The sequence below is a fragment of the Erpetoichthys calabaricus genome, chromosome 1, assembly GCF_900747795.2.
Source record: "Erpetoichthys calabaricus chromosome 1, fErpCal1.3, whole genome shotgun sequence".
Taxonomy (NCBI): domain Eukaryota; kingdom Metazoa; phylum Chordata; class Cladistia; order Polypteriformes; family Polypteridae; genus Erpetoichthys; species Erpetoichthys calabaricus.
In genome coordinates this window covers 178,541,062-178,556,282 of record NC_041394.2, presented here as the reverse complement: position 1 = coordinate 178,556,282, position 15,221 = coordinate 178,541,062, and the positions used below count along the sequence as shown (strand labels likewise).

The following is a 15,221-nucleotide window of genomic DNA, read 5'->3' as shown; positions in this document are numbered from 1 at the left end:
TGAGAGGCACATACAGTTAGGTCCATAAATATTTGGACAGAGACAACTTTTTCTAATTTTGGTTCTGTACATTACCACAATGAATTTTAAATGAAACAACTCAGATGCAGTTGAAGTGCAGACTTTCAGCTTTAATTCAGTGGGGTGAACAAAACGATTGCATAAAAATGTGAGGCAACTAAAGCATTTTTTTTAACACAAACAGGAGCCTGCTCTGCTATGGATGTCAAACTGTCCAGCTCTGTGCCTACAATAGAGCCGGCCTTCCTCACCAGTTTGTCCAGGCGTAAGGTGTCCCTCTACTTTATGCTGCCTCCCCAGCACACCACCGCGTAGAAGAGGGCGCTTGCCACAACCATCTGCTAGAACATCTGTAGCATCAGCTCTCTGCTTACCTGGGCTGCTGTAATTATGGGTGGGGGGAAACTTTCTCCTATGCTGGTATCAGCATAATTGCCTCTTTTGAGCTGGATATTTAAATCCCCCATTTTCTTCAGAGATTCATTACAACAACAACAACATTTATTTCTATAGCACATTTTCATACAAATGATGTAGCTGAAAGTGCTTTACAAGATGAAGAAAAAAAAGAACAAATATAAAAATTAGGCAATACTAATTAACAAAGAATAAATTAAGGTCTGATGGCCAGGGAGGACAGAAAAACAACAACAAAAAAAAAAAACTCCAACAGGCTGCAGGGGTTCCACGACCATGAGACCACCCAGCCCCCTCTAGGCATTCTACCTAACATACATGATCTCAATCAGTCCTCATGGTTTTCAGGCTTCACATGGAACAATTAGATGATGATGGTCATTGGACCTCTGGCCTTCAGTCCATCAATGTATGGACTTCATGGTGCTTTGATCGGGTGGTGGTGGCGCAGATCGCCACCACAGAAAAAACATAAAAGAACGGTAGAGAAGTAAGGGTTAGTACGGATTTTGGAGCCATGAAAAAAAACTGATAATTAAATGCATATACAGAATATCAGGATTGCATTAAAATGAAGCTATGAGAAAGCCATGTTAAAGTAATGGGATTATAGCAGTTTTTTAAAGTGCTCCACCATATTAGCCAAGTGAATTTCTATTGGTAAGCTATTTCAGATTTTAGGTGCATAACAGCAGAAGACTGCCTCATCACTTTTTTTAAGTTTAGCATTTGGAATTATGAGCAGACACTCATTCGAAAATCTAAGGTTACGATTTGGAGTGTAAGGTGAAAAGACATTCTGAGATATAGGATGGAGCGAGATACTTAAAGCATTGTAAACCATAAGCAGTATTTTAAAGTCAATTGTAAATGACACAGGTAACAAAAGTAGTGAAATCAAAACTGGAGAGATGTGCTCGGATTTTCTTTTTCTATTTAAGTTTCTGGCTGCTGCATTCTGCACTAGTTGCAATTGATTGATGTCTTTTTTGGGTAGTCCTGAGAGGAGTGCGTTATAGAAATCTAGTCAACTAAAAACAAAAGCATCCTGCAAAGTTATAAGGGGTCTAATTTTTCTTGTATTTCTTAAGTGAAAACATGCTGTCCTAGTAATCTGATTAATATGTGATTTTAAAATTTAGGTCAGAGTCAATAATTACCCCTAAATTCTTTACCTCTGTCTTAACTTTTAAGATTGTGGATCAAGTTTATTTCTAATACCCTCATATATCAATTATTGGCAATTACTAAGATTTCTGATTTCTCCTTATTTAGTTTGTGAAAATTACTACTCATCCACTCAAAAACACAAGTAAGACATTGGGTCAGTGAACCAAGAAATCAGGATCATCGGGCGCTATTAATAAATACAGTTGTGTGTCATCAGCATAGCTGTGATAGCTCACATTATGCCTTGAGATAATCTGACCTAATGGAAGCATGTGGATCGAAAAGAGCAGTGGATCCAGGATAGATCCTTGTGGAAACACCATATAGTAATTACTGCCCCCTCTTCAATTTCACTTTCTCCCCAGAAACTCTGTACTGCCATTGAAGTCTGAGCTGAAATCTCACTGTCTATTTCTATTTACCTCCTTTGTGCTCTCCTCATTTCTAGAAGGCAATTCATGACACACTTCTCAATTACACTATCAATGGCATTTTTATGCTTCTATCTCTCTGTGTTTTTACATCATTTCTTTTTGAAATGATTTATCCCATTGAAAAGATCAATTTTTCTTTGAACAATCTGATGGGGCTTTACACCAAAAGTCACAATACATTGCTTGTTTAACTTTATCATACCTAAGCCAAGGAAATTCCTGAAGCGAGACACTTCTAAAGTGCTGTTCAGGCATGTTGACGAATAAATCGCTCAAGATGCTGTTACAAATGTAGTGTGTTAAGTAGTTAACTCACCACAAGAATTTTAAGAATCAATTATCGTGGTCAAAGAGCCACCGGGAGATGTAGTAAACTCTTAAATGTATATAATTTTAAGCTTTGCCATTATTTCAAAGAGACATATCACGTAACATGAGATTGACCAATAAGTTAGATGTCTGGGACTTCACAGGCGTACACTAAACAGACCAGCATGTACCTGGAAATGCAATGATGTGGGTAAGCAGTTGAACCCCATTCTTGATGGGGACTGGGGTTTTCAATTGTTTCCCATGAACAAGAAATTCCCAGTAAGTGCAGGTCATAAGCTGGCACTGACTAAGTCCCTGCATTTTGTAAACACTGCCTTTCATTATTACCGGTTGGGCGGTTTAATGAGGCCCTTGGATCGGCCCTGATGCTGTCTCCTACAGCCTCTGGTAGAGTCTATAAGATGATTGAACTTGACCATAAAAGAAGTAAAAGTTGCAACAAGAGTTCCATAGATGAATCTGTGGAAGGATCCTTACTGAGTCTCATGATGCAAGAGTGGAAGGCTAACATGTCTGCCTGACCCATCTCCCCTTGAGCCAGTATCCTAAATCCATTTTTCCCATAGAATCAATGTTTCATTATATGAAGTTTTTCAGGAACATAACCCTCACAGGTAATGAGAATTGACTGTATTAAGAGAAAAAGGTAGAAAACATTTTTTGTGCTGCTATTGTATCAGTTCAAGTAATCATCCCCAGCTACCACTTTCCTGATTTAGACAGAGTAATTAACATATGCCCAGTTGATGAAACTTAAGTTCTTGCCATGTGCAGACCAAATATGATTAATTTTGCTTCTTAAATATCACACTTGAAAAGTCCATTGAATATAGATTCTGAAAAGCTGATGGTGTTCTCTTAGCATATGAAGTTCAATGGCTGTCCACAGTGAACTCATTTCAGGAAATTCATTGTATATTTTAAAATTGGCACATGTTCACATTGTCTTCTTGCTGTTGAGCAGATTCTGCATGTCCTGTTGACACCCTGAACAAAACCGAAAGATTCTCTTCTTCTTGTATAAATTATATCACATTAAAATCATGAGTAAGCAATTATGACAAAATGAAAACAATAATTAAAAAGTAATTGCATTCCGTGAACTGACTGACTAAGTATCAGGGAACGGATATACAGGTATATTAAATAATTTAATTCAACCTTCTCTTTCCATCGTGTTTATTTTAGACAATTCCTTCATGAGTAGAACTTTTCTCAAAGTATTGAAAATCAAAAAATAATCAAATCTTTGTTTACTGTGTAAACTCATCTTTACCACTTGGCCATTACATACCTTGAGCACAATCCAGCATTCAAGATAAAGCTGTTCATCATTATTTTAGGACTGTCGTTATCTGATTCTAGCATTTTCAAATAAGTAAGACGTGATATGTGCCGGATGTGGGATTATCTGATTGAGGATGTCCTTTGCACCTTTATTGAATCAATATAAAATGACAATACAGATTTGAGCCCCTCTGAATAAATAAATAACCATTATATACTATTTAAAAACATACATTGTAGCTTTCTTTTGTCACAAAAACATAATTTTATCTTTATCTTACTTTGTACACTACAGCTCAAGAATACTTTGGAAGAAGGACTTTGTGTTGACCAAGGAGCAGTTCCGGGAAGTGTACCCATACTGTATGGATGTCATTACTATACCCCACAGGTAAGACTACTAAAAGTCAAGGCAAATATAAACTTATTTATTCCTGAATGGGAAATTTAGTTAGTTGTATGCATTACCATTAACAAAAATGATTATGGCAAAGGAAAAACAAAAGTATACAATAAGTCAAAAATGAATACACTCACTTAAGCTTAATATTCATTGCAGTTTGTTTTGAACTATTCATAAGAACATAAGGAAAGTATTGATGAAAAAAAAGCCTTTTCAGCTTATTTCTTGCATAGCTCTGTTCACTGAGTTCAGTGGATTCATACAACTTTAATGAACTGAAAGTAAATTCAAACTATTTTACATTATATACATTAACACACCAACTAATATCACAATAAAACAGAAAAATTTCATTGATAATATAAACAAATTATTACAAAAATTAAAAGTACTCTGTGAATCAAATTGTCTTATCTCTAATATCATCTTCCTGTTCTTCACTGCACTCACTGTCCCGTTTCTAATTAAATCCATCCATCCATTTTCCAACCCGCTGAATCCGAACACAGGGTCATGGGGGTCTGCTGGAGCCAATTCCAGCCAACACAGGGCACAAGGCAGGAACCAATCCTAGGCAGGGTGCCAACCCACCGCAGAACACACACAAACACACCCACACACCAAGCACACACTAGGGCCAATTTAGAATCGCCAATCCACCTAACCTGCATGTCTTTGGACTGTGGGAGGAAACCAGAGGCCCGGAGGAAACCCATGCAGACACGGGGAGAACATGCAAACTCCACGTAGGGTGGACCCGGGAAGCGAACCCGGGTCTCCTAACTGCGAGGCAGCAGTGCTACCACTGCGCCACTGTGCCGCCCTCTAATTAAATGTAAATAAAATAATATTGCTTGCTAGCGTAGAGTTATTTTTCAGAATACTGTATGTAAAACAAAAAATAAATTGCAAACAAGATAAGACCAATTTCTGTTTATTCTTTTCTTATCACAGTTTGCCTTAGTCGAAATAATCCATTTAGCAGTTATAAAGTGACTTACTGTTTATTAGGATGTGTCATAAAGTACTGCAGGTAACTGAATAGCACAAGTAACCAGCCAAATCAAACATAATTATCAGAGTTCTTGCTCTGTTTAACTGAGATCTATAAAAAGTGTTTGTGTGATCTGGGGGATGTTCATTAACTCATCTTCAAGTTTGCTAACAGATGACTAAGCATTATTGGCAATTGTCTAAGCAATCTTCACTCAAACCGTAATAAAAGTGAATGAAACTAGCAAGTAAATGTATGAAATACTCTCACACTTCATTTTTTTCTCCTACATTCCAAAGATGCATATACTCAGTTAATAGTGTTGGATCCTCAAGCTTGCTAAGAGTTACAGAAAAGGGGTCATTTGCTCAATGTGGAATCTGCATGTACACAATAAGAGGACCCAATAATCTGGACAAGAGAGGTTACTATAGGGAACTGCCAGAATGGTTTAATCTCCCAATGACAAAAGGGAGACGGAGGAGGAGGGACAGAGAGAGGTCAGATTCTATCATGTGAGTATTATAGCAACAACTAGGATAATACAACAAAGAAACGAAAACATTGACGTTATCATGAAAATGCAGAGCGTGACAAAAGCCAGATAAAAAAAAAGACGATTACAAAATGTGATAAGGGAGATATTCACAGGGCCCCATACATCATGAAGTGAGTGCCTTAAAAACAGCTGGTGATCGGTATCTTTTCCTTTTAGACTTGTGACCTGAAAATATAAAGGAATTACACTTTAGCATATATGTCAACCAACTATTGCAGGATTCAATATTTATCTGATCTGGAGATTTATTCACAAACTTGAATGAAATTTTTCTGTGTGATAAGTGTTTGGTTTCTCAATATGAGTGTGGTTTCATAGGATGTGTGGGCTGTTTGTTGGCTTATATCTGAATTAACTTTATGTCAAGTGGCTTCCAACAATATGTTAGCTATATTGACCATAGACATTTTAGGTCATTTATTTTTATCTATTTTTATTAAGAGATTTAGGAAGTGGCTACAAGCTCTCCACAGCCCTAAAACCACTCATCTTTTAGTCCTTTTAAGTGTAAATGCTTTTAGAAAGCTGAACAAAACTTGAAATGCTGCACAGATTCACAAACACACTTGACTCAGGCGCCGCCGAGAGTGGCAGCCTTTTCAGCAGCTCGTGTATGACTTTATTTTTCTACTTTTATTTTTCTCTTTTTATTGATCACTCCTATCACTTTATTTTATGAGGATTCGTTCCCTGGACACACTTACTTTTTCAACGTGGGCATGGATTTTTACACGCCGAGACTCATCTATTGAAGTACTCAACTTAGAGCGCTGAGAACAAATGCCAGTGCCGGAGTGGTACCCTATTTACCCGACGAGGTAAGAAGGAGGTATCGTGGCAGCAGAGCCGGCACTAAGCAAAAAAAATGAAGCGGCTTGCGAGAAAGTGGCGTTTTAAGCCCTTGGTGCCTTCTGTGATTCTGGGAAATGTGAACTCAATCTCAAATAAGATCGATGAACTGGCTGCACTGGTGAAAAATGTCAGAACCTACAGAGAATGCAGTTTGTTGTGCTTTTGAGAAACGTGGCTAACCACCACCATCCCAGATGCTAACGTGGAGCAACCCGGGTTTAGCACAGTTAGAGCGGACAGAGATGCAAGTACTTGTGGGAAGCACAAAGGAGGACTCGCTCTCTATGTTAATACACGGTGGTGTAACTCTGGACATGTTAACGTCAAAGTCTCCACTTGCTGCAGGGACATCGAACTGTTGGCCATAAGTTTGCATCCCTATTACTTGCCCAGAGAGTTTGGACATGTCATTGTTGTCATCGTTTATATCCCTCCTCGGGCAGACGTGGAGACAGCAAGTGACATCATCCATTCTGCTGTTGCTAAGTTACAAACGCAGCACCCTGATGCACTTGTGCTAATCGCTGGAGACTTTAACCATGTGACGCTGGACAAAACATTACCTGCCTTCTCCCAGTATGTGACTGACAACACCCGGGGAAATAAGACTATCGATCTACTGTATGCAAACGTTAAAACGCATACAGCGCCACCCCGCTGCCTGCGCTTGGCAAAGCAGATCATAACCTGGTTCTGCTTCAGCCTCACTACAAACCAAGAGTGCGGGTCTTACCTACAACTACACACTCATTCAGGAAGTGGTCCCTGGAGGCAGAGAAGGCTCTAAGAGAATGCTTTGGAACTACAGACTGGGATATCCTGCAGGGATCACATAGAGAGAACATTGAGGAGGTTGTTGACTGTACTACTGATTACATCAACTTCTGTATGGACATTGTAGTTCCAGTAAGAACTGTACGCTGCTATGCTAACAACAAGCCATGGATTACAAGTGACATCAAGGGCCTTTTGAACAAAAAGAAAAGGGCTTTTAAAAGCGGTGATCAGCATGAGCTCAAGCGCGTGCAGAAGGAACTCCGAGTCCAGCTCAGGGCGGCAAAGGAGCAGTACAGGAGAAAGCTGGAGCAGAAGTTGCAGAATAACAGCATGAAGGAAGTGTGGGATGGGATGAAGATCATCACTGGCTGCAGCTCGAAGCGGGGTGCCACCATTGAGAGAGACATGAAGAGAGCAAACCAAATGAACAACTTCTTTAACAGGTTTGACCACCCTAACCCACTCTCACCTTGGAGTACTGCACCCTCCACACATCCTTCTGCTGATACCAGCATAGAAGAGACATCCCACCCATAATTACAACAGCGCAGGTGAGCAGAGAGCTGAGGATACTTCGTGCCAGCAAAGCAACGGGTTCAGATGGAGTATCGCCGCGACTGCTGAAGGTCTGTGCATCGGAGCTGGGGGGGCCTCTACAGCGCATCTTCACCTGAGCCTGGAACAGGAGAGAGTCCCGAGGCTTTGGAAAACATCTTGCATCACCCCAGTCCCAAAGGTATCACGTCCTAGTGAGCTGAATGACTTCCGGCCTGTTGCTCTGACATCACATGTGATGAAGACCATGGAGAGGCTGCTGCTTGACCACCTGAGGCCACAGGTTCAACACGCCCTCGACCCTCTGCAGTTTGCATATCGGAGAAGGTGGGAGCGGAGGATTCCATCATCTGTATGCTACATCAATCCCTCTCCCACTTGGACAGAGGCAGTGGTGCTGTAAGAATTATGTTTCTAGACTTCTCTAGCGCCTTCAACACAATCCAACCTCTGCTCCTTAGGAACAAGCTGACAGAGATGGGAGTTGATTCATACCTGGTGGCTTGGATCGTGGACTATCTTAAAGACAGACCTCAGTACGTGCGTCTTGGGAACTGCACGTCTGACATTATGGTCAGCAACACAGGAGCGCCACAGGGGACTGTACTTTCTCCGGTCCTGTTCAGCCTATATACATCGGACTTCCAATACAACTCGGAGTCCTGCCACGTGCAAAAGTTCACTGACACTGCTATCGTGGGCTGCATCAGGAGTGGGAAGAAGGAGGAGTATAGTGACCTAATCAATGAATTTGTTAAATGGTGCGACTCAAACCACCTACACCTGAACACCAGCAAAACCAAGGAGCTGGTGGTGGATTTTAGGATGCCCAGATCCCTCATGGACCCCGTGATCATCAGAGGTGACTGTGTGCAGATGGTGCAGACCTATAAATATCTGGGAGTGCAGCTGGATGATAAATTAGACTGGACTGCCAATACTGATGCTCTGTGCAAGAAAGGACAGAGCTGGTTATACTTCCTTAGAAGGCTGGTGTCCTTCAACATCTGCAATAAGATGCTGCAGATGTTCTATCAGACGGTTGTGGCGAGCGCCCTTTTCTACGCGGTGGTGTGCTGGGGAGGCAGCATTAAGAAGAAAGATGCCTCACGCCTGGACAAACTGGTGAGGCAGGCAGGCTCTATCGTTGGCATGGAGCTGGACAGTTTGATATCTGTGGAGGAGCGACGGGCGCTAAGCAGGTTCCTATATGGAGAATCCACTGCATCACACTAAACAGTGTCATCTCCAGACAGAAGAGCAGCTTCAGCGACAGACTGCTGTCACTGTCCTGCACCACTGACAAACTGAGAAGATCATTCCTCCCCCAAACTATGCGACTCTTCAATTCCTCCCGGGGGGGTAAACATTAATATTTAACATTATACATAGTTATTGTCTGTTTTTTTTACCTGCATTATTATCAATCTGTAATTTAATATTGTTTATTGTATCAGTATGCTGCTGCTGGAGAATGTGAATTTCCCCTTGGGATTAATAAAGTATCTATCTATCATCTATCTATCTATCTATCTATCTATCTATCTATCTATCTATTATCTATCTATCTATCTATCTATTATCTATCTATCTATCTTCTATCTATCTATCTATCTATCTATCTATCTATCTATCTATATCTATCTATCTATCTATTATCTATCTATCTATCTATCTATCTACTATCTATCTATCAGATGCCAACAGACTTACAAATATTTAGTGGCTGCAATATACACAGCTGATGACCACAAAAACAGGGCTTAACTTTTGTTGCTGCAGCTGCATACTCTTGGAAGATGCCCTTGACGTAATTCCTGTCCAAGTGTGTACTGAAATTCACCTACAAAGAAGATGTTGATTTAAATTTCATGGATGTTGCTTTCTTACCCAGTGATTAAAGGTGTAATGAAAACAACTGGCTCTGCTTACACCATCCAACTGCTATAAGTTAAATGTATATAGTCAATTACAAAATTCATAAATATAACCTTGACTAAGACTTAAATTGTTCACATACTGAAAATGTCATTATAGAATTTAAGGATTAGTTAAGGTATAAAAAGGACTCATTCATATATTAAATAATTTGACACCCTTTCAGTTTCTGAAAATGTATTTTAACCAGCATTTTTTTTTTTCCCCACAGAATACATACTATCGTAGGAATGGCGAGCTTTATATTGGAGGAATAAAATCACATAAATACAACAGTAACCGCTGTTTAGTAGATAATGGGAATAGCAACACCCCAGCTTTACATGACTGCAAAACATCAAAGGAAAAGGGCTTTAACATGCTCTGGGACTTCAAACAGGTACTCTACCCTTCTAATGCTTTTTATTTTATTTTATATCCATGTATGACTAGCAAAAGTATCTTCATAAGTTAGAGTATGTTGTTGCTATAGCTTTATTACTGTATATACTTGAGTGGCAGAAACATATCATCTGTAGGACAAGCCACGATTGGTCGATCAGGTGAATTTTCGTGTTGAGGCAACAACAGAAATTATGGCCAGGAGAGCTGGATTGTGAACTTGTATTTTCTACCTGAAAAATATTAAAATCAGAACCAGATGATAAAAGACACAATGTGGCTGATAAACTAGCAAAGGTTTTTACCAAAAGTCATAATATACTAAGCCAGTGTTTCTTAAACTTTTTTTCTTGCAACCCAATTTTGCCCTTCTTAGTGTATTTGAGACATAATCCATGACGACCATTAGAATGGCAGGGAGATTCTCTGATGAAAGTCATCCCAGGAGTGTCATCCATCATCCATCCATCCATTTTCCAACCGCTGAATCCGAACACAGGGTCACGGGGGTCTGCCGGAGCCAATCCCAGCCAACACAGGGCACAAGGCAGGAACCAATCCCGGGCAGGGTGCCAACCCACCGCAGCCCAGGAGTGTCAATTAAATTTAATTCCCTGCAGTGACCCATTGGAATCACGTCTCAAACTGTATGTAACCCTTTCCCATTGAATACAACAGTGAGCCTGCCCAACCCAAAAGCTGGCAACCAGCAACCCATGTGGCTAACAACCCATGTTTATGAAACTGTGTACTAAACTATTAATTCCAGCATGCAAACTATTAATTCAAGGAGAAAAACAAGATTTTCTAAACCTTTTAGTCTAAAACACAAACCAACTACCAGATGTATTGCCAGAGTTGTCAAAATTGCAGGCCACAGGGACAATGAATAAGAGACCGGGACCTCATGTATAAACCGTGCATATGCACAAAAATGTTGTGTACGCCTGTTTCCACACTTACATCATGATGTATAAAACCTAACCTTGGCGTAAAGCCACGCACATTTTCACACCAGCTTAATCCCTGGCGTACGCAAGTTCTCTGCTCGGTTTTGCAAACTGGCGGCACCCAGCGTTAAAGCAGTGCTTTTGTTCTAGTGTGGTTTCCCTTTCTTTTTAGATCCACATCCCTGACGCAGCTTTATTAAATACACTGAAATTAACCGCATATTGTTTATTAGTTTAAGACATCTAATTGTAATTGACCTGTAAAATTAACCTCATATTGTTTATTACTTTAAGGCATCTAATTGTAATTAACCTGTAACAATATAATAGACCACGGAATGGCCAAACTATTCCAAATACCATAGTTGCTTTAGCGTTGTTACTCTCAAGTATTTATCCCACTGTATCTGAGTGTGGAATCACAGCTCTACAGCAGCTGATCGGAAAGAGAATTATCGGTATACAGCATCAAGTACACGCTGCCTCAGCCATGCTGTCTATTGAATTGTTCTTATACAGCAAACGCTTCAGAGCCTTTCCTGTAGGGACACTCGCAGGTCAGAAACAGTTTCATCCCAAGAACTATAAATGCACTCAATCAGTCCATCAAGTGCTCCTTGTAGAACTGTTTGTACTTATAAGTACAATTACCTCACTGTAAACTTGCGATACAGTTATAACATTGCACGCCCGAACCACTTTATAAAGCGCATATTTACATATGATGATGATATCATTTTAAGATGAAATGCAGTAAAATATGATTATTACATTATACAGATAAAATTTTAACATTATTTAAATAATTTATATTGTTAATACTTAAACATGTGAGGACACGGTGGACAGTGGTAGTGACGCGCTGGTGCCCCGTTCAAGGATTGTACCTGCCTAGTGCTGTATGCTTTCTGGGACTAGCACGACCTGGATGGATAGATGGATAGAATAATTAAACATGTACTATGAAGATATTTCAATGTTCCTTAAAGTTTTGAAGAATCAGCATTCTCAGCTTACAGATGACTTTACATCTCTTACAGAGCTGATTGTGTGGTGATTGGGTATTTGGAGAAAGAAAAGGAAGGACAGGAATTGGGGGTTAGTACATTTGAAAGAGACAGTAATGCTGCAATAAATTATTTCATCGAAGGTTGCGTGCAGAGCAGCAAGAATCTTGCGGGAGGCAGGAACATCTCTGGACGGGGCACCAGCTCGTCACTATCACTGCGCCACCGTGTTCCCATGTTTAATAATATGATTTAATTCTTATCATCATGAAAATTATATCAAGTATACGACTCAGTATTTTAATTATTTAGAGACCTGTAATATCACGAATGTAATGGATTCTGTGTCCTGTCGGAGGAAGAGAAAGCTGGTTTAAGAAGCACGTAGTGATTCACACACATAGAGCAAATAGAAGATCAAATACAAAACAATGCATTTAACATGCTACTTTAGTTACAATGGGATTTGAGAAACTAGTAAATTAAATGATTTTAAGATGAAGTTTATGATGTTCTACTTTAATGACAAAATAAACTATGTAATTAAAGTGGAAATTTTGAGATTAAAGTTGACATTTCAAGCTTTTTTTCCCACAGTGTCCCTATTTTTTTTCTTTTCTCTGTACTCTGGTCTGTGAAAATATCTTCTAATCACAAGGCTAATTAAAGAAATAAATTCCATACATTTAAAAATACCTAAACAAGAAAACAATGAGAAAATACATTAAATGGCAAAACATTTCTAAACATTTTACTTTACAAAACTAATGTCAGATATGTCAAATGGGCAATGACTCACAGAAATATGAAAGAGTCTATAGACACAAAGCAAAAATCAACAAAATGTCATCATCACTGTGGTAATAGAAGAGAAACAAAACAATAAACAAAAATACATTTCAAAAAACCAAATTGAAAAATACTCCAGAATCCAGAAAATTAGTACTAAATGACCAGAACTCATCAGAGGCAGCCTTAGGGGTGTGCAGGCTGACCAACCCCATGGGCCAGTTACCAGTAGGTGTGGACTGTATAAACGTGCGCGCGAATTTAATAAAAATAATGTTAACATACACCGGAAATTCTCATTACAGTATTCAGCTAAATTTTTGCAAGATAACACATGGACTTTATCAAAATATAATGATATAATCTATTAGAAAAGGGCAATTCATAATTCACAACAAAAGCATGGCCCTGTGTAAAAGGGCTTCTGGGTTATGGTTAGAAGGGAATATTATTGTAATGGAGAACTGAATTACTGAAGTATAAATCTACAGATACTGAAGCAAAGGAAAAGAAGTTCATAGATGAATTCAGTGAATGATTACAGCCAAGACTATCAAAATAGCATAAAGAGGAACCACCTGTCTAGATGTAGTGTTTTTTTAATTTTTATAAATACAGAGGTTATTGAACTGTAGGCTATAGTGATCATAATATATTTCCGCACGTTTTGTTCTTTGTTCCAGAGTATATACATAAAAATTGAAACTGTAAAGTTTTATTTCAGCAAGACAAATTTTGAGCAGGTGAAGTAAATGTAGATGTGAAGCAACAGCACTATCCACTGCACCTTCCAGGCACAGAACAATTTGTCATAAATATGAGCTGTCTAAGGGCAGACAAATTATGAAAAAAACCTTCACAAGTAAGGAGAAGCTTGAGGAGCAAAAGGTATACTACATAGAGAGCAAGTTCATCAAAATGTAGAAGCATCAGGAGATTTAAGAGAACTTCTCAGTAAGATATAGAAGAGTTAAACAAAATAATTTTTTTAATAATAATTGTTTTGTCCAGGTAGAGTAATATATTGCTCTACTTTCCCCTTTTGTATTATTAATAAGTAGCCTTTGTCAGAATGCCTCAAATCTCTCTGACTTACCACTGTTTATAAGTTATTATAGTATATAACTTTTCTCCACCTTCCCTCCTACATCTATAACCTCAGGCAAGTAGGTGTAGTAAAAGACAAGCAGGAGTTAGGTTACAATTTGAACAATGTATTATTGATAATATTCATAAATAATAACAATATGCAAAGTACATGTGAATATTGGCAACCATACAACCTGATAAATGGTGATGTGTAGTTCAGGCGGCACATATATTTGTTAGTTACTTAAAATGTCTCTAGTTAAGGCATCAGTTTGTGATCAGCTTTCTTCAGAACAGGCCGCATGCCTGTCTCAATATGGCTGCTGAGCTGTCCTCTTCATTGTATTGTCCTTTTTAGTTCATGCATCAGTTTGGTGAGAGAGAGAGAGAGTGAGGGAGTGAGCAAATTTATAGATGTTCTGTCCAACATCTAGAGCCAATAGGATGTCATGGTATTTAAAGGCTTCTGATACAAGCCAGTTCCAAACAGCCATACTTCAGACCAATGGGGGAATAGAACATCTTCACACCTGCCCCCAAAACCATATGTTAAGGTAAAGCTTGGCAGTTAGGCAGCCTGGCTTTCCTATGGGGGGTTGAGAGACTTTAGCAGAGAAACACTTGCCAAACTGCTTTCAGGCACTTCTCCCAAATCCTGTTGTAAAATTCAAAGAGACTCAGTCCTGGTGGGGGGGAGGGGTTCTTAAACCATTAAACCATTGCTGTTATTATCAATAATGTAACACTAATATTACATTGCTTTGCCTAAGTTACAAATAAAGACATACAAAATATTTATCAAGTTGTATGCAAAATTTCACATCACAACAATAATTAAGATTAATTAATTATTTAATTGATTGATTGATTCTTAATAATGCACATGAGACAAGTAAGCAAAAAACTGATCCACAAAGTACTGGACAGACTAATTATTTGTTGTGTAATAGGAAGGGGCCCTCATGGCATCTCTCAGTAAGCACTATGAGCATGGAAAAGGTGCTGTATAAATTAAATTAATTGTTATTTTTATTTTTATTATTATTATTATTATTATTATTATTATTTTAGTAGTAGTAGTAGTAGTAGTAGTAGTAGTAGTAGCGGCAGTAGTAATAGTGGTAATAGTAGTAACACAAACACCACCCATAAGTCAAAAAAGTAAACAAAAATGGTGCTCTTAATGAACATAATTATGGTAAAGAATGAACACCAGTGATAAGTGTTCATCAGAAGAAATAAAACAAAATCCTACAGCCTCTGAG

At 38.7% G+C, this 15,221-nt stretch overlaps 1 protein-coding gene across 4 annotated transcripts in view; it reads left to right on the top strand.

Moving 5' to 3' along the window:
- LOC114657406 (probable polypeptide N-acetylgalactosaminyltransferase 8) overlaps nt 1-15,221 on the top strand; it is a 526,476-nt gene that overhangs the window by 506,445 nt on the left and 4,810 nt on the right. For all 4 annotated transcript variants that reach the window (XR_007935632.1, XR_007935625.1, XR_007935626.1 and 1 more), the window contains exons 10-11: nt 3,958-4,053; nt 9,952-10,119. Coding sequence is in view for 1 of the 4 variants with exons in the window: in XM_051930802.1 (XP_051786762.1) it covers nt 3,958-4,053; nt 9,952-10,119 (264 nt within the window). In the remaining 3 variants the exon portion in view is untranslated. The remainder of the gene's footprint in view (nt 1-3,957; nt 4,054-9,951; nt 10,120-15,221) is intronic.